At 39.8% G+C, this 21303-nt stretch overlaps 1 protein-coding gene across 1 annotated transcript in view; it reads right to left on the bottom strand.

Moving 5' to 3' along the window:
* bmp1a (bone morphogenetic protein 1a) overlaps nucleotides 1-21303 on the bottom strand; it is a 150099-nt gene that overhangs the window by 35148 nt on the left and 93648 nt on the right. The window contains exons 7-10 of the mRNA XM_061906078.1: nucleotides 15071-15195; nucleotides 6213-6328; nucleotides 6025-6127; nucleotides 756-872 (exon numbers count right to left, since the gene is read on the bottom strand). Coding sequence (XP_061762062.1) covers nucleotides 756-872; nucleotides 6025-6127; nucleotides 6213-6328; nucleotides 15071-15195 — 461 coding nt within the window. The remainder of the gene's footprint in view (nucleotides 1-755; nucleotides 873-6024; nucleotides 6128-6212; nucleotides 6329-15070; nucleotides 15196-21303) is intronic.

A 21303-nucleotide genomic window follows, 5' to 3' on the forward strand; every position in this document is an offset into this window, starting at 1 on the left:
TTGGATGATTTCAAAAGGACCGTAGTCAGACCACTGTGGTCTGTACATGATGCACTACCACACAATTTTAGCTTACCCTTTAGAGCATAGCTGTTACTACCTGGCACTAAACCTGCAGTATATAGTTCTTCTCAAGTTTCTGTATGTTAACATTTGCACTATTTTCTTTCACTCTATGAAGCATTTCTGACATATTCCTTATTTTTGCACCTTCATTTTAAGAAGTTATTGTTAAGTCTTCAATGTGATTTCACTATATTGTTGAGATTGTTTGAGTGTTTTCCATGTTTGAGTTGACATTTCATTTCTGCCTTGACAGCTGAGGGATTATAGTCAGAGTTATATTATATTTGGAATACAATTATTCATATTTATTACATTTTCCTCCTAGTCTTTATTTTCCATAGGTCATAAAAAATATCAACAATTATTGATATCAACTGATATAAAACAGTTGTATTGTGATACGGTTTTCAGCCATATGGCTAGTAAGCACTCCATAGGGAAGTATTTTTAAATCTGTCCATTCCAGCCCCTTTATTCAATGTTTGGGTAGAAATTTATTAAACAAAAAACTGTTTTCTTTGAGGTAATATCGAAATTGATCAGAGCTGTTATCTATTTCATGGAGGAATGTAGTTCATCATTGAACTGCCACTCAAGTTATTGAAAAGAAATATTGATTTTGAATCGAGAATCGTTCCAATCGAGAATAGATACCCCCGATGATGGAATGCCAAACAAGTCTCACTCACCTTCGTAAACGGCAGAGAAACCTTTTCCAACCCAGTTGCTGCTGCTGCGGAACTCAATCCACAGCCGGCTGTCGGTGGAGATGATAGGCTCAGGAAGTTTGTCTCCGCAAAACCGGCCTAAGTCACACATGTCAGAAGACTTCAGTAACAATCAATCACACACACACAAACACACACAGGTTTTATACAGTTTGAGGAGGGATTCACTTTGACAAATAGCATTATCAGTAGAAATATTCAAAGTAGATGTTGATAACTACTGTATCGCACTGGGGGAATATTGTGAATGTACAGTATAGGGTTGTACGGTATACCAGTACTAGTTTAGTACCATGATACTAATGAATCATATTTGGTACTATACCTCCTCTAAAAAGTACTGGTCCACCCACCCTTTTTTTTTAACGGGCATGACGGCGCGTTGTCGTCACGTCTTGACATTGCTGGTTTTACCAGCAGAGGAGCATGTTCGGCAGCGCGCACACAGAGTACTTACAAGCAGACACAGTTTGTAAACAGAAAAGGGAGAATGGACGTATTTTGGTGTAAAAAGTCAAGATAAAGGTGAAGTTATAACACTGGAAAACCCCCAGGAAGAGGTGCTTTAAGACATGGTTAGCTAGCTAGCTAGCAGCTAACATCCATCCACAGTGTTTTAGCTACTTCTAAATCACTAATCCTGGCCTCCATGGTGACAAATATTGTATGTTTCTTACAAGTACCATTATCACTGCAGGACGAAGAATAGCTAAACATGCCTTACTACACACCCTAGGACAGTGGTTCTCAACCTTTTTTCAGTGATGTACCCCCTGTGAAAAATTTTTCAATTCAAGTACCCCCTAATCAGAACAAAGCATTTTTGGTTGAAAAAAAAGATAAAGAAGTAAAATACAGCACTATGTCATCAGTTTCTGATTTATTAAATTGTATAACAGTGCAAAATATTACTCATTTGTAGTGGTCTTTCTTGAACTATTTGGAAAAAAAGATGTAAATATAACTAAAAACTTGTTGAAAAATCAACAAGTGATTCAATTATAAATAAAGATTTCTACACATAGAAGTAATCATCAATTTAAAGTGCCCTCTTTGGGGATTGTAATAGAGATCCACTTGGATTCATGAACTTTATTCTAAACATTTCTTCTAAAAAAAGAAATCTTTAACATCAATAATTATGGAACATGTCCACAAAAAATCTAGCTGTCAACACTGAATATTGCATTTTTGCATTTCTTTTCACAGTTTAAGAACTTATATTCATATTTTGTTGAAGTATTAATCAATAAATATATTTATAAAGGATTTTTGAATTGTTGCTATTTTAAAAAAATCTCACATACCCCTTGGCATACATTCAATACCTCCAGGGGTACGCGTACCCCAATTTGAGAACCACTGCCCTGGGAGGATACAAAAGTTCACAGGCGTCACAATGTAAATGCCATGGGTGGATCTACACTTGACTTCCACTGTAATGATACCAAGTACAACAGCGTATCTAGTCTAATCTACATCGATATTTTTTATTCTCACAAAATCTTTTTTCCTTTAAAAAAAATCATATTATGTTTATAAAGTCAAGAAATACGTCCCTGGACACATGAGGACTTTGAATATGATCAATGTATGATCCTGTAACTACTTGGTATCGGATCGATACCTAAATGTGTGGTAACATCCAAAACTAATGTAAAGTATCAAAGAACAGAGGAATAAGTGATTATTATATTTTAACAGAAGCGTAGATAGAACATGTTTAAACAGAAAATAAGCAGATATTAACAGTAAATGAACAAGTAGATTAATTATCCATTTTTACAGTTTGTCCCTCATAATGTAGACAAAATAATAAATAGGTAGATAAGTGACACGACATGTTACTGCATACATCAGCAGACTAATAAAGAGTCTTTGTTTGTTTATTTACTTCTAAAAGACAAGTTGTCTAGTATGTTCACTATTTTATTCAAGGACTAAATTGCAATAATAAATAATTAATGTACCCTAAGAATTGTTGTTTGCATAAACAATAATGACATGTTTGTGGTCCCCTTTATTTAGAAAAGTTTGTGAAAGGTAAATTTTGTTACCGGTACCAAAATAATGGTATCGGGACAACACCAGCGGGTATTAATTCAAATGTGAAAGGTGTTCTACTATTATTGCTGACCTTTCCTTCGCTTGGTTACGGCCTCCCACTTCCACCAAGACCCAGTGTACATCTTTAAGATTACAATACACATCATAAAATTAAGCCCGAAGCGCTGCCAACCAACCATTACAGAAGTGATACTTGTTTTTTAATTACTTGAGCTAACAGGCTAACCTAGCATGATCTTGCTGTTCAGATGTTACTGTAATGTTAGCAGTGTAACTCACAAAACTACTTTTTTTCTGACACTTTGTAACCTGTTGTTGTAAAAGCCGTGACACTAATTTATGGATTTTTCTTTGCAATGGCCATAATGTTTTGTGTTCAATAGTTTTCATTAAACCCAAGCAGACATTGGAATGGTGTTATGTTTTTGCTATGGCGCCATCTTTTGGACGAGGTCACTCACTGTAGTTGATGAAATGTTTTGATGCCTAAAACCAAAAGTAAAACCATCCATAGCATTTTTGCTCAAAAGTATTCTTAATTCATTACTCCAAGCAACATTTGTAAATTTTATAGTATAACCAAAACAATTCTTACTTAGTAAACCGTCCCATGTGTGGGGTCTGGTGGAGTGTTTTCATGCAGATTTCTGCGTGCTATCATAATGTAATCAAGTTAGGGTCATTAGCAGTAGCTAATATGCTAACACTTTTACGAGTGTCTGTTTTAGTATTATTAATATAAAATAGCATTTTTTTTGTATTGTTTCATTTTCACAAATTCCTCAGTAAATTCACCAAAACGTCACCGTGGAGTTATTGAGTCTGTTTAGCTGATTGGAGAGCCCGCTTGCCCAGCAAGTGGGTCCATGACCATGACTTCTGTTTTGTTTGATTGGCCGTTTTACTGCCACGTTACGGACACTGTTTGGAAACAGTTAAGGTATGCAAATAAGCATTTACATAATATTTTTTGTGTGAATAACTAATTTTACAACGTATATATCTGTGACTTATAGTCCAGTGTGGTTAATATATGGAAAAAGTATTTTCTTCTAAAATTTAGTGGGTGTGGCTTATATACCAGTGAGCTCTACAGTCCCAAAAATACAGTATATGTATTATGTATAAAGGTGATAACGTTCAGAATGAGGGTTTCTGCAAACACACACTCTAATAAAGATAGGCATGGATGAATACAGGTCATTAGCATTAAAGGTACAGCGAAGTAAAATAATGCCTTTTACGTAAGGTTTAAGAAAAAAAAATATTTTAAACTGTCTAAATCCTGGCACTAAGACTATTTTGGGGTCAACTAGGGTAGTCCCAATACCAATATTTTAGTACCGGTAGCAGTACCAAAATGTATTTCGATACTTTGATACTTTTCTAAATTAAAAGGGGACCACAAAAAACTTCATTATTATCCTTATTGTAACAAAAAATGTTAGGGTACATGAAATATATGTCTATTATTGTAATTTAGTCCTTAAATAAAATAGTGAACATACTAGACAACTTGTCTTTTAGTAGTAAGTAAACAAAGACTCCTAATTAGTCTGCTGACATATGCAGTAACATATTGTGTCATTTATCTACCTATTATTTTGTCTACATTATAAGGGACAAACTGTAAAAATGGATTATTAATCCACCTGTTCATTTACTGTTAAGTATCTGCTTATTTTCTGTTTAAACATGTTCTATCTACACTTCTGTTAAAATATACAAATCACTTATTCTTCTCTTGTTTGATACTTCACATTAATTTTGGATGATACCACACATTTGGGTATCGATGCGATACCAAGTAATTACAGGATCATACATTGGTCATATTCAAAGTTATTTATACAAAAAGCAAACTATAACCTGCCACCCAAGAATATACAACAATTCTTCTCAACAAAAGAAGATAAATATAATCTTAGAGAAAAATGTAATTTAAAACATTTGTACACACGTACAACACTTAAAACCTTCAGTATATCTATGGAATGGATTAAGCAAAGTAATCAAACAATGTACTAATATGATCCACTTCAAGAAACTCTTCAAACTTAAAGTGTTTACAAAGTACAAAGAAGAAGAACCATGATAAACATTCTGAATTTATTTCATCCATCCATTCATTCTCAAAATAATCTTACTTATCTCATTATATGAAATATAACTTACTTCACCAATTATCATTTATTTATTTTTATTGTGATTACTTATGGAGTATATTGTGAATAAATTGTGAAAAGGAAGTAAACAAATGTTTTAGCAACTGTTATGTAAAAGAAAAGGGGTAGGATTAAATAAGCTCTGCTTCTTCCTACTCCTTTTCGAACATGTTGAAAAGAGAAACTGGAAATTGAGATGTATCATGTTGTATGCTTGCATGTTCCAAATAAACTCAAACTCAAACTCAAGTCCTCGTGTGTCCAGGGGACGTATTTACTGACTTTATAAACATAAAATGAATTATAAAAAAAGGAAAAAAGATTTTGTGAAGAGAAAAAATATCGATGTAGTCATAGTAGCTCTTGTACTTGGTATCATTACAGTGGATGTCAGGTGTAAATCCCCCCATGGCATTTGTTTACATTCAGGTGTGCTAGCTCGCTCTGTTAGCGGTTAGCTATTGTATCCTCCTAGGGTGTGTAGTGAAGCTTGTTCCTTGTCCTGCAGTGATAATGACACTTGTAAGAAACATACTTCATTTGTCACCATGGAGGCCAAGATTAGTGATTCATTTGTCACCATGGAGGCCAAAATTAGTGATTTAGAAGTAGCTAAAACACTGTGGATGGATGTTAGCCTCTAGCCAGCTAGCCATGTCTTAAAGCACCTCCTCCTGAGGGTGTTTCAGTGTTAAAACTTCACCTTTATCTTTTTACACCAAAATGCGTCCAATCTCCCTTTTCTGTCTACACACTGTCTGCTTGTAAGTACTCCGTGTGCGCGCTGCCGAACATGCTCCTTTGCTCTTAAAACCAGCAATGTGATGACGTGACGACACGCTGTCATGCCCGAGAAATGGTACTTTTCAAACAGGGTATAGTACCGTTTTTGATTCATTAGTACCTCAATACTATACTAGTACCGGTATAGCGTACAACCCGAGGCCAAACCTCTAAAAATAGTATCAAAGAAATGAACAATTGTGTTTCTTCCAAACCTTTGAGCGGTGCCTTCCTCCAGTATCCATCCCTGATCTCCACATGGTCATACCAACACAGGTGACTCCTGTACAGATCCATGGAGGTGAAGTTCAGAATGATCTTCAAAGAGGCAAAAAGCAGGTGATTATTGACACCAAAACAGCGCAGATGTTAAAGACTTACTTGCCATTTTCCATGTGCTCACCTTTTCTCCCGGTGTGACGGATATTCTCCAGATGCAGTGCATGTAGGCCGAGTATCCATTAGGGAAACCTGGCGAGGAGAAGTTCCCGCTGCTATCCTGCAGACTGTCCCCACATCCTGTGGGTAGACACCGTGTGGAACAGCAAATGAGTCCCAGGCTGAAACACCTCAGCCCACCACTTGAAACAAAACACCTCAGGGGTCGCAGACACACCTGTGTTGTTTTATAGCAGCCCATGCTCGCTATGTGCTGATGTGGCCACCCCGACCCCGATGGTCAAAATGTTGCATAGATGATGTTTTACAAATCATCTTCAAGTCACTTTTTGACAGTCTCTTCAGGATGCGCCGTTTTGTTGGCAGTCTTATTTACGTGGCTCACCTTCAACAGCGTCTTCTCTTTGTTATCGCGGTGTAGTGTGCAAGGACGGGAGTGGAAGAAGTGTCAAAAGATGGAGCTAACTGTTTTCATGACATTCAGGCTTTACTTCAATCAATAATGGAGCAGCATCTCCTCAGCCGTGGCTCACTGGTGCAACAACAACGTCCGAAATGTGTTCCGTGAAAAACCGTCCGAGCGGAACTCTCTAATAACTAAAGTTCCTTGGGTGAATATTGTAAACTCACTACACCGGTATGTTTTAGTGCTTTCATGGCGAGTTTACTGACAGATATAAGTAAGAACTTCACGCTACTTTATGGTAGAAATGGCGACAACGGAGGATGAATGTCCCATAACAAGAAGATAGAGAACAAGAAGAAGCACAACACAGACTACAAAGGCGGAAGCGTGCAAATTATCAGGACTAATGCAGATCCCAAATACACATCAGCAGGTACCAGAAGGTAAGAAAATTTCTATGGCATAATATTGTGAAAAAAATCCGCCAGATACTATGTCTGCTAATAGGTGCAATTTTACGGTCCTAATACACACACCATAATAATACTCGTATGTTTAATGCGCCAACAATCCATCAAGCGGTGTAGCTTCATAGCTTACTGAAGTCGTACTAAAACATTTTGAAAGATTTTTGAACGCTTTGAGTAAATTTCTATATTCTCAATGTCACATTTAAAGTTTTGGTGTTTCTCTGACATGTGATTGCCATCTACTGGTCACACTTATTACACCATGAACCAAATAAAATAGCCTCAAGGTCGGTAAGAACAACCCAAAAAATTATTCCTTACATTAGGCGCACCGGGTTATAAGGCGTGCTGTCGATTTTTGAGAAAATGAACAGACTTTATGTGCTCCTTAGGTTTTTTTGTTTGTTTGTTGCCTTTTTGGGGTGGGGGGGTTGTTTCACAGTACCAGTATTACGATTTCCCTATCAAATGAATAAATAAATATTCAAAAATAAAAATTTAAAAAAACTCCTGTGTTGTAACAATATATTGAGTCTTTCGTATCCTTTTTAATATTGCTGGCATGTAAAAGTGTCACGGCGCAGGCTCGAACCCACTTTTCTCTGGTAGCTGGGTCTGCCAGCACCTACGTCGGAAGCGCGCCGAGACACGCCCAAGCTCGCGCTGGCCGCGTCACGCCCACATGCCGGCGAGGCTGTGGGTGATCAGCAATCTGCACGCCTGGGACTGATGAGGGAAAGCTGTATAAAGACCAGTGGACCCAAGGATCCTCGCTGGAACTAAGTCTTCTGTACCGTAAGCCGACTACCCAGCTTTATGCCCTATCTCTCTCGCTCTGCATTTTCCCTCCGTGTTTTCATTGTTCTTCAATGTCGTCCTCCCCAAGGGCCTGCCTTCATCCCCACGTCGCTGAGCTGTGTGTCTCGTCAGTCGTAGCCTTCTTTGCTTCCCGGACTGCCTCTTCGATCCTAGACCCCCGCTTGTACACGAAGCTCCTATACCTCGCTATTCGCACTGACCATCTGCCTGCCCCCACAGACTGCCTTCATGTCTTGTCCCTCCTCTCAATCCAACACTACGTAACACACACTACAGCTAATCCCACACATAGCCTCACGCACACACTCTTGGATTTTGTCACACACCATTTTATAGTTTATTGATTATATTTTTCATTATTTATTATATTATATCGTTTATATACATATAATAAATACATAGAGCAATATTGCCCCCTTGTGGAACTGTGTCATCACAACTCCCTCCTCCAACCGTAACAAAAAGATTGCAAACCAAACGGTACATCATTTTCACATTAAACTTTAATCTGGCTGTAAGCAGGGTACTGTCTGAACACATTTTGTTGTCATTTACACAAATCATATTTATATTGGAGGTTATCGCAGTCACACACCTCTTCTAAAGTTTTACCTATCATTGTAGCGACTCCCATTCCTAATCATAATTATTTTCCAAAATAGAGCGTTACAAAATGAATAGTTGAGCAGAAATCAGGTGAAAATAAAATGTTTTAGGAACTCAAGTGAAAGCTCCACCACTCCCGTCTATGACTACTTGTCCACAGACACACTCCTCAAGCAAAATATTCTGTAAAGCTGCCAGAGCCAAAATACTTATCCTCTTCCTTGTTGACTGATTGCACAAAGTCTTTGAAATTGCTACAAATGTACTTGGAGCAACGGGAGTGGAAGCCATGTTTCCTTGCATAAATACTGCAGTGTCATGTCTGCATGCGGGTCACACTGCATTCACAGTGGAAATAGTTTTTTTTTTGTAATGTGAACAAGTGCTAAAAGGATCAGATTTGACAAAAACATCTGAATTTGACCTCCGACCTTGCAGAGGGAACATAGCCAAAGACAGACATCAGAATTTTCTCTCGCCGACGACGGTTTCTGGATTTGAACGCATGTATATTTTTGGTAAGAAATCCACCAAACCCATAGTACGTGAGGCCCCAGATGACAATGAAAGAAACGTCCTCTGAAAATAAACCTGTGCCTCTATAAATAACCAAGAAGTGATACATTATGTACGTGATGATGCCAGAGAGAATAAAAACCTGCCTTGCTTAGCTGGAACATGAAGAATGCAAAGACCTGACGTTAATGCCAGGACTAGATTTCTATCTGTGAGCCCTCCTTGTGATCTTAACCCCCACTTTCACTTGGCAGCAGGAAAGAAAATATCTCCCCAATCCTTCACCTTGAAGGCTGTCCTCAAAAAGCTCCTAAGTCACAAGTCTCCAACTCTAGGCCCGGAGACCAGATCTGGGCCGCCACATAATTTTGTATGTCCCACAAAAATAATACACATCAATAAAGTACTTGATCTTGTCTTACTAAATGTGGACATGCTTTATAATTTAACAGAAAAAAATGCATGAAATTGCATACCTTTTAAACTTCAATATGATCTAACTTTGCAACAAATATTATATAACCATTTATTCCAAACATGCTTTTGATAACCTAATATTAAATACTTACATGTCTTATGACTTTTTAAAGATATCCATGAAATTGTACATTGTGAAAGCAATAATTTTGCAGTTAATAAAAAAAACAACAGACACTGTTTTTCCATTTACAGTAAAACCCCGTGAAATAAAAAACAGAGATTTTATGGCAAGAAAACGGCAGCTTAATCGCCAGAATTCTACCGTGAAAAAAAAACTAAAATGCGCAGATCCCAGCTGTGCATGACTTTGTCCTATTTACAGTAATACACCGTAATAACAACAATTGTAGATTTTGCAGTAAAAAAAAACTGCAAGTTCAGAACTTTACCGTACAAAAACCTAAAATGTGGTATGGTTTTTCCATTTACAGTAATACACTGTAAAACAGGGGTGTCAAACTCATTTTAGATCGGGGGCCACATGGAGAAAAATCCACTCCCAAGTGGGCCGGACTGGTAAAATCACAGCATGATAACTTTAAAAATAAAGACAACTTTAGATTGTTTTTTTTGTTTAAAAATAGAACAAGCACAATTGCACAAATCATAATGTTGGTTGTTGTTGTCTTTTTTACAATTACCTGTTGCGGTTAATAGTATAAGTAACTTCATTAACCTATTAGACCCCCTTTTTAGACCACTTGAAGTGCTGGCTGTCCAGAGTCGGGACCCGGGGTGGACCGCTCGCCTGTGCATCGTTTGGGGACGTCTCTGCGCTGCTGACCCGTCTCCACTTGGTATGATCTCCTGCTGGCCCCACTATGGACTGTCCATCCATCCATCCATCATCTTCCGCTTATCCGAGGTCGGGTCGCGGGGGCAACCGCCTAAGCAGGGAAACCCAGACTTCCCTCTCCCCAGCCACTTCGTCTAGCTCTTCCCGGGGGATCCCGAGGCGTTCCCAGGCCAGCCGGGAGACATAGTCTTCCCAACGTGTCCTGGGTCTTCCCCGTGGCCTCCTACCGGTTGGACGTGCCCTAAACACCTCCCTAGGGAGGCGTTCGGGTGGCATCCTGACCAGATGCCCAAACCACCTCATCTGGCTCCTCTCGATGTGAAAGAGCAGCGGATTTACTTTGAGTTCCTCCCGGATGGCAGAGCTTCTCACCCTATCTCTAAGGGAGAGCCCCGCCACACGGCGGAGGAAACTCATTTCGGCCGCTTGTACCCGTGATCTTATCCTTTCGGTCATGACCCAAAGCTCATGACCATAGGTGAGGATGGGAACGTAGATTGACCGGTAAATTGAGAGCTTTGCCTTCCGGCTCAGCTCCTTCTTCATCACAACGGATCGGTATGGACTGGACTCTCACTATTATGTTAGATCCACTATGGACTGGACTCTCACACTATTATGTTAGATCCACTATGGACTGGACTCTTACAATATTATGTTAGATCCACTATGGACTGGACTTTTATAATATTATGTTAGACCCACTTGATGTCCATTGCCTCCGGTCTCCCCTAGATTGGGGGAGGTCACCAACATCTGCGGTCCTCTCCAAGGTTTCTCATAGTCATTCACATTGGCATCCCACTGGGTTGTGAGTTTTTCCTTGCCCTTATGTGGACTCTGAACAGAGGATGTCGTTGTGGCTTGTGCAGCACTTTGAGACACTTGTGATTTAGGGCTATATACATAAACATTGATTGATTTTGTCGTTATTTATATTTTTTGAATAAATTATATGTTTGTGTTCATCAGTCAAGTCATTGGTGTTCATTTTCAATGTATCAAGATAAAAACATTTTTATCAAAATCAAATTACAGTATGCCATGTATGTAGTTTGATCATTTTCCTCGACTGATGTACTAACATCATGTGGTTTATTGTGTACATATGTAGGATCATCTACAGAGATACAAAGAATTGCTATTGCAACATCCAGTGGACACTTTTACAACAGCTGTTTCATTCATTCAAAAATGTCAGGTTAATTTTTATATTAAGCAAACTCATCCCGCGGGCCAGATAAAACCTGTTTGCGGGCCTGATCCAACCCACGGGCCGTACGTTTGACACCCCTGCTGTAAAACATCAACCTTAGATGTGATGGTAAAGTAAATGGCAGCACAGTCACCAGAAAATGTACTTTACTGGTGTACCGTTTTTACATTTACAGGAATATGCTTTAAAAACAACTGAAGAGTTTATGATTAAAAAAAAAACAACTAGCGGCTCAGTTGCCAGAATTGTACCTTGAGAATCATTTTTCAATTTACAGTAATATGCTGTAAATTCACCGTATTTTTACGATAAACTTCTGGAAAATTATCTGCCAGTTTTTAACGGAAAAAAGCGCTACGGTTTTTCCAATCTAATCATAGTATTCTATTGAACAAATCTAGTCATAGACTTAGATTGGTCAGATCTAGTCTTAGACTGGACAGTTCTAGTTATAATACTTAGATTGGACAGATCTAGTCATAATACTTAGATTGGTAACATCTAGTCATAGACTTAAATTGGTCAGATCTAGTCAAAGACTTAGATTGGTCAGATCTAGTCTTATACTAAGATTGGTACGATCTAGTTAAAATCATACATAGACCAGGTATAGTCTTAAACTTACATTGGTCTAATCTAGTTTTAAAATTACATTGGTCTGATCTAGTCTTAGACTTAGATTGGTCTGATCTAGTCGTAATACTTGGATTGGTCACATCTAATCATAGACTGACATTGGTCAAATCTAGTCATAGACTTAGATTGCTCAGATCTAGTCTTAGACTTAGATTGGACAGATTTAGTCATAGACTAAGATTGGTCAGATCTAGTCTTATACTAAGATTGGTAAGATCTAGTCTTAGACTTACATTGGTCAGATCTAGTCATAGACTTAGATAGGACAAATCTAGTCATGGACTAAGATTGGTCAGATCTAGTCTTATACTTACATTGGTCAGATCTAGTCATAGACTTAGATTGAACAAATCTAGTGATAGACTTGGATTGGTCAGATTTAGTCTTATACTTAGATTGGTCAGATCTACTCATATCATTAGATAGGTCAGATCTAGTCATAGACTAAGATTGGTCAGATCTAATCATAATACTTAGATTCGTCAGATTTAGCCATAGACTTGCATTGGTCAGTTTTAGCCATTTACTTACATTGGTCAGAATTTGTCATAATACTTAGATTGGTCACATCTAGTCTTAAATTTACATTTGTCAGATCTAGTTTTAAACTTGGATTGGGCAGATTTAGTTTTAGACTTAGATTGGGCAGATCTAGTCATAATACTTGAGTGGTCAGATCTTGCCATAGACTTAAATTTGTCACACCTAGTTTTATACTTAAATTGGTCACATCTAGTCTTGGATTTACATTGGTCAGATTTAGTCTTAGACTTACATTGGTCAGATCTAGTCTGAAGACTTGCCCCCTCAGAGTCCAGTTCTTTCAAACATCTTTCTTCTTTTGAGGAAAGCCCAACACCTTAGTGTAATTCAAACCAAAACCTCAAAAAAAAACAAAAAAACACAGTAATATAGACATTAAAATCCTGGAAACTGTTCTGGCAAAGGAGCCAGTTTTTACCGATAAAACCTAAAGTGTTGTTTAACAGTGTACATGAATAATGAAACGCATATCTAATAAATACATGAATATTCCTCTGAGGGCAGCCATGACTAAGTTTGACAGCCCTGATCTAATTAGTGCAACAAGGAACCCCCCTGGTGGTGAGGTTAAAGACCTACTGAAACCAACTACTACCCACCACGCAGTCTGATAGTTTATATATCAATGATGAAATATTAACATTGCAACACATGCCAATACAACTGGGTTAGTTTACTCAATAGCAATTTTAAATTTCGCGCAAAGTATCCTGTTGAAAACGTCGCGGTATGATGACTCTTATGATGACGCGTGCGCGTGATGTCACGGATTGTAGCAGACATTTTGATTCAGCACCGATCCCAGCTTTAAGTCGTCTGCTTTCATCACATAATTACACAGTATTCTAGACATCTCTGTGTTGCTGAATCTTTTGCAATTTGTTCAATTAATAGTGGAAACGTCAAAGTAGAAAGATGTAGGTGGGAAGCGGTGTATTGCATCTGCCTTCAACAACGCAAACATAGCCGGTGTTTCCTTGTTTACATTACCGAAGGTGAAGCTTTACTATGGAACAGAGCAGTCAAGCGAACATGGATCCCTACCACATGTCAACCGGCAGGTTTCGGTGAGAAAATTGTGGTAATAAGTAGGCTCCTACCGTAGACATGAGCGGAGCTTGTGTCGTTCCTCGTGCATCTGTCAAAGAGGCAGCTGCGTGGCTTCCCTCAGAGACACTGGCCGTCACCACACCCGTGGCCACACCCCTCCGATTTTCAGGTACCATATAATCTCACTACAACACTAGTAACACAATAAGCAGATAAGGGATTTTCCAGAATTATCGTAGTAAATGTGTCTAATAACATCTGAAGCGCTCCCACTGCCCTCGTATTTTCTTTTTCTCGAGTCCTTCACTCTCACTTTCCTCATCCATGAATCTTTCATCCTCACTCAAATTAATGGGGAAATCGTGGCTTTCTCGGTCCGAATTGCTCTCGTTGCTGGTGGCCATGATCGTAATGTTCAGATGTGAGGAGCTCCACAACCCGTGACGTCACGCGCACATCGTCTGCTACTTCCGGTACAGGCAAGGCTTTTTTATTAGCGACCAAAAGTAGCAAACTTTATCGTGGATGTTCTCTACTAAATCCTTTCAGCAAAAATATGGCAATATCGCGAAATGATCAAGTATGACTCATAGAATGGACCTGCTATCCCTGTTTAAATGAGAAAATCTCATTTCAGTAGGCCTTTAATGCTTGTTGATGTTAAACCATTAACACACACACACACACACACACGGGGGATGACAAACATTTCCAGGAATGCCACATGAATGGGAGACCTGTGAGAGTGGAAATGTTTTTTCTTTGAGGAACACACGAACCGCCAGCGACACAACATGTGCCACATTGACCCCCGGCGTCACAACATGTGCCACATGGACCGCCAGCAACACAACATGTGCGACACAACATGTGCCACATCACAGCCTTTCTTGCGCCAAGGCAGTGGTGGAGGACGATGACGTGGAGATAACACAGATGTATATTTAAAGCGGACCCATTTAAGGTTAGAACCTCAGCAGCTGTTTGGACTTTGCAGCGTGTTTGACAAGACTTGCTATCCTGACCTGACCTGTAATTAGGTGCATGACATCAGATGAACTCGACAGAGGTCTGCTCTTAAAGTACCAACGTTAGTACTCTTCATGTGTTTACGCCATAGCTGCAAGTGTAAACAAAGCCTGGCGCAACAGGCCTCTTTCTTACGCAACTCTCCTTTGTTTGCACTGGATGTCTTCTCCTGATGGAACCACAACCTTCCTGTTCCTGGCTAGTGTTCCAACATCAGTAGGATGATTGGCTGCATACCGGGAACAACTGCATGTGTGCAGAAATAGAGCAGAAAAGAAAGCAGACAGGATCTTACTGGAGCATTTGTAGAGTTTGCGTGCCTGAGTGATGTCCCCCTTGCTCAGCCGGGTCCTCTGGCCAATGGGAGGTCGTACACCGTTCACGTCGTAGCGCGGCAGGATGGTGTCCAGAAAGATGCCCCTGGAGCGAGGGAGAGAGTTCAATTGGTTTTTATCCTCGGGTTCTATTCATTCAGACATTTCAACATTTGAGACATAAAAAGAGGACATGTTTGATGCATGGAGTGGGAAATGAAATCTTATTTCAACTCTTCCGGTATATTTCGAGAACAAAAACAATGTCTCATGCATTCCCATTCGTCCCAAACTAATGTATACAAAAGCGCCACCGTATTAAATTTGCATCCATTTTCAACATATTATTTTATATAATTGATTTTCTTCAACAGAATGGAATTAAAACAGCATTAACACTAGAACTCCCAGAGAGCATCCATTTGGAATTTCTATCTATAAAACCCACAAGTCAGCCGATCGGCTGAAGGCCCTCCTTTTGTTATGTAAACGTTTGCAGTCACACGAGCCATTACGGCCACATTGGTCATTAGCATGAGTTGAGTTGAGTTGAGTTGAGTTTGAGTTTATTTGGAAAATGCAAGCACACAACATGATACATCACAATTTCCAGTTTCTATTTTCAACATGTTCGAAAAGGAGTAAGAAGAAGCAGAGCTTATTAAAGCCTACCCCTTTTCTTTTACATAACAGTTGCTAAAACTTTTGTACACTTCCTGTTCTCAATGTATTCACAATATACTCCATAAGTAATTAAATAAAAATAAAAATAAATAAATAAATAATTGGTGGAGTAAGTTTTAGTCCATACGATGAGATAAGTAAGATTATTTTAAGAATGAAAGAATGAATGGGTGAATAAAATCAGAATGTTTATCATGGTTCTTCTTTTTTGTACTTTGTTCCATGAAATGCTAAGTAATTCACAAACAAGGATGGGGTGAGGGTCACCACTTTACAAATTGTCGAACAGTTTTAGAACAACATTTCTCAACCAGCTATTGCAAGGAATTTAGGGATTTTACCATCTACGGTCCGTAAAATCATCAAAAAGTTCAGAGAATCTGGAGAAATCACTGCACGTAAGTGATGATATTACGGACCTTTGATCCTTCAAGCTGTACTGCATCAAAAACCGACATCAGTGTGTAAAGGATATCACCACATGGGCTCAGGAACACTTTATAAAACCCCTGTCAGTAACTACAGTTGGTCGCTACATCTGTAAGTGCAAGTTAAAACTCTACTATGCAAAGCCAAACCCGTTTATCAACAATATCCTGAAACGCTGCCAGCTTCGCTGGGCCCGAGATCATCTAAGATGGACTGATGCAAAGTGGAAAAGTGTTCTGTGGTCTGACGAGTCCATATTTCAAAATATATTTGAGGACGTGGTGTCCTCCAGAACAAAGAGGGAAATAACTATTCGGATTGTTATAGGCGCAAAGTTCAAAAGCCAGCATCTGTGATGGTATGGGGGTGTATTAGTGCCCAAGGCATGGGTAATTTACACATCTGTGCAGGCACCATTAATGCTGAAAGGTACATACAGGTTTTAGAGCAACATATGTTGTCATCCAAGCAACGTTATCATGGACAACCCTGCTTATTTCAGCAAGCCACATGTTACAACAGCGTGGCTTCGTAGTAAAAGAGTGCGGTTACTTTCCTGGCCCATCTGCAGTCCAGACATGTCTCCCATGGAAAATGTGTGGTGCATTATGAAGCGTAAAATACAACAGCAGAGACCCCGGACTGTTGAACGACTGAAGCTCTACATAAAACAAGAATGGGAAAGAATTCCACTTTCAAAGCTTCAACAATTAGTTTCCTCAGTTCACAAACATTTATTGACTGTTGTTAAAAGAAAAGGTGATGTAACACAGTGGTGAACATGCCCTTTCCCAATTACTTTGGCATGTGTTGCAGCCATGAAATTCTAAATTAATTATCATTTGCAAAAAAAAAAAAATTTTATGAGTTTGAACATCAAATATCTTGTCTTTGTAGTGCATTCAATTGAATATGGGTTGAAAAGGATTTGCAAATCATTGTATTCCGTTTATATTTACATCTAACACAATTTCCCAACTCATATGGAAATGGGATTTGTGCGTGCATACAAATGTTTCCAATGAGATTTTCCTCTAAGGTTATATTCCTCCTACGTTTTTGTACAGTGTAATTATTGTATAAATGTTAGCACATGGCCCGCACAGGCTTTGTGAAGCTCTCAGGATTATTAGTCCAGATCCCACATGAAAGTTCTCCGCGGCTTATAAACAGTTATGAGAACCCGTTGACCCCAATTTTTTTCATCAGCCTCTCTCTGCGTTTTCTGCTTCCACTCAGTTCAGCGCGTCCACGCACCGACGACGTGTTCACTACCTTGTCTACTCTCACCTCGCCTCCTTTGTTCGCCTGAAAAAGTGGCCAGTCATCACATTCCTGGCTCACACATCATGACTCAGTCTTGGCAGGAGTCGACATGCAGCGACCACACCTGTGATTAATCATGATATGAAGCAAAAGTGGGAGAAAAGAAGGTCTTTCCTCATGTGAAAACATCTCACATATAAGACAGCCATCACTCTTCAAGTGTCAGGTGCATTATATCGGAGTCCAGAAAGACTCTTTTCACACTGCTGTCTCATATGACACTTTCTCATCTCCGCTTTTCTCAGAGTATTGGCGAGCGGCGGCCTGGTTCCCATGGTGACATGCCCATCAATGCCAGGCGTGTACAAACACTACAGCCTGGGCTAACAGTTTTACACCGTCCACAAGCCTCTATGGAGAACCTCCACTCTCACCCGTGTCACGGCAGACAAAGGCCACACTGGCACGTCTCTATTTGACTTGGCACCGTTCGACCCACTGATCCCAGAAGCATTTTGGAGCAAATAAGTCCATCTCGGGGGTGCAGAGATACACACGCCGAAACCAAAGCCTGGGGATGAACCCCTGCAGCAGAACATCAAGGCATGAAATGGTCCCAACAACGGCCTCGCAGTAGCCTGGCTTCCCACGGAGATTTGGTGTACAGCAGCATGCAGAAGCGCAGGCTAATGACGGAGTAAGACGAGGTGAATTAGCCAATCACGAGCTTGGAATGACTTGTGAAAAGCTAACAGTTGTCGATGTGAAACATTCCTCTCATGTCAACAAAAAGCCCCACAAATGAGTGAAAACAGGAGAGGGGGATCAAGTGCCTCACAAGCCAGGGTGCCCCAGACTTGTGCAGATCATGAGGTTAAATCGACATTTTGACAGATATGACTTCAGGCCAATGGAGGATCAAGTATTCTGTGAAAGCCTTTAGTGAGCAACTTCTCAGCTGCTGGTGGTTACCTTTAGGTCACCTAAAGGTTCAACAGTTCTAAAAGCCTTGGAGGTCATGTTTTCAGCTCTCATTGTTGCAATAGCTGAAAGACTATGCCAAAGAAATGTCACTAAAGTGCAGATTTTAAATGATTATTACATCAATTCTAAGATACTTTGGCATATTGATTAGGTGTGGACGTACCAGGCTCTTGACCAGGGGCGTCCACACTTTTTGACATGGGGGCCGCATTTGGCTACTAAAACAATTTGGCCGCAGGCAGAAAGCCGACTGAATGTAAAGTAAATATATATATACATGTATATATATAGGCTTCACGGTGGCAGAGGGGTTAGTGCGTCTGCCTCACAATACGAAGGTCCTGCAGTCCTGGGTTCAAATCCAGGCTCGGGATCTTTCTGTGTGGAGTTTGCATGTTCTCCCCGTGAATGCGTGGGTTCCCTCCGGGTACTCCGGCTTCCTCCCACCTCCAAAGACATGCACCTGGGGATAGGTTGATTGGCAACACTAAATTGGCCCTAGTGTGTGAATGTGAGTGTGAATGTTGTCTGTCTATCTGTGTTGGCCCTGCGATGAGGTGGCGACTTGTCCAGGGTGTACCCTGCCTTCCGCCCGATTGTAGCTGAGATAGGCGCCAGCGCCCCCCGCGACCCCGAAAGGGAATAAGCGGTAGAAAATGGATGGATGGATGGATGTATATATATATATATATATATATATATAAAATCAACAATTCAAAGCTTTCACTGATGGAAGGAGGTTTTGGCTAAAAATCTCACGGTACATGGGCCCATTCATTCTTTCCTTAACACGGAACAATCGTCCTGTACCCTTAGCAGAAGAACAGCCCGAAAGCATGATGTTTCCACCCCCATGCTTCACAGTAGCGGGTGTATAATATAGCCAAGAGTCATGGATGCATTGGAATTCTGGGTAATTCTTATGTTGCGTTTATAATGTGTTACAGAGCCAATGTTCTCCAGAAATGTGTTTGTTATTCTTGTTTGGTTATGGTTCACAGAGTGTGGCGCATATTAGTAAGAGTTAAAGTTGTTTTATATCACAACCATCAATGTGTTCTGTATGGCTGTGGAACAAGACCAATGGTTTACAGATAGTAAAAACAAAAAAAACTTGTCTGCCATTTTGAAAATGACGGCAGGGGTAGCGTCGCTCGTGACGTCACGAATTTGAACCGGGCGGTAAAAGTAAGCATGCGTTTATAAATTTTGGGAGCAAGTTTTACCAGGCAGTATTTCAAGGCAAGCGCATATTACATGCCCGGAGGCTAATCAAGGAAATTATTACATGCCCGGCGGCTAATCAAGGAAATATGGTATGCCCGTTTTATATTTTGTACAAATAAAACCTAAGTGGATATGGGTAGTGTCAGTGCCTATTTCCATCTGTATATGCTGATTCGCTGAGGAAATGGGTTCCAACATTAGCACGGCTGTCATCATGGCAATGGGAAACGTATAAGGACAGCCACATCACATGATTAAAATTATTTCTCATTGGTGTTCGCATATTGTGGACTACATGTACCAAGTTATATGGCAATCTGAAAGAGTAGCCTATAGGCATTTCTTGGTAAAATGTCTCCTCTTTAGTTTTGGGCGTACATTAGGCTGCTAAGCATGCTCTACTAATTTTCACCAGTACAACCATTGCTAGCGTTGGCTGTAGCTGGTTTTAGTCTTTGTGTTCTGATGGTTCTGACAATAACCATAGTGTATGTATGTTGTGATATCGTATGCAGGCATGACGTATTTCTTCCTGAAAAGAGCCTAATTTCTGTGTAAAATGTGTTGGTTAGAGATTTGTTATTGACAAAACGCTTGTCTATTCAGCTATTGTGGACCCAGCACCTCAACCCCTGGTACGGGGCAGTGGAAGTTTGAAATACCTTGGACTAGCCCAGATCATCCAGCTGGATTCGGCTGCAAACTCACTCAGAGAGAGGGGGAGGGGACTACAGAATTTTGACCGTGATTGCAGTACCATTTCTGGCCACATTCTTACATATGGCTCCTTTAAGTACTGAAGTTGTTAGTAGTAAATCCTATTGTATTGTTTTCATACAATATTTCTTATCGAAAAATATGTTTTCTTTTCACGGGGATGTCACACTGTTTTTAGACTTGGTGTCATTTCACTGGGAAACATTGATTTGAGGTACGAGTGTTTTGGGTCACAGAACCAATTAAGCCTTTAAGTTGAGATACTGCTGTAAGTAAAGCTAAGCTTTTGTGATTGATGTCACTTTATGGTCCATGGTCACTTCCAGTTAGGGTTGTACGGTATACCGGTACCGCGACACTAATGAATGAATTATATTCAGTACTATACCGCCTCTAAAAAGAACCGGATCCTATGAGCAGAGGAGCATATTCAGCAGCGCGCACATGGCGTACTTACAAGCAGACACAGTGTGTAGACAGAAAAGGAAGAACGGACGCATTTTGGTGTAAAAAGTAAAGATAAAGGTGAAGTTATAACACTAAAAAACCCTCAGGAAGAGGTGCTTTAAGACATGGTTAGCTAGCTAGCTAGCAGCTAACATCCATCCACAGTGTTTTATCTACTTCTAAATCACAAATCCTGGCCTCCATGGTGCCAAAAAAAGTAAGTTTCTTACAAGGAGCATTATCACTGAAGGACGAGGAATCGCTAACCATGCTTCAACACACACAATAGGAGGATACAATAGCTCACCGGCATCACAATGTAAACAAATGCCATGGGCGGATCTCCACCTGACATCCACTGTAATGATACCAAGTACAAGAGCGTATCGAGTCGATACTACTATGATTACATCAATATTTTTCAGCATCACAACATCTTCTTCCATTTTTTTTATTTATT

Source organism: Nerophis ophidion, linkage group LG07, assembly GCF_033978795.1.
Source record: "Nerophis ophidion isolate RoL-2023_Sa linkage group LG07, RoL_Noph_v1.0, whole genome shotgun sequence".
Classification (NCBI taxonomy): domain Eukaryota; kingdom Metazoa; phylum Chordata; class Actinopteri; order Syngnathiformes; family Syngnathidae; genus Nerophis; species Nerophis ophidion.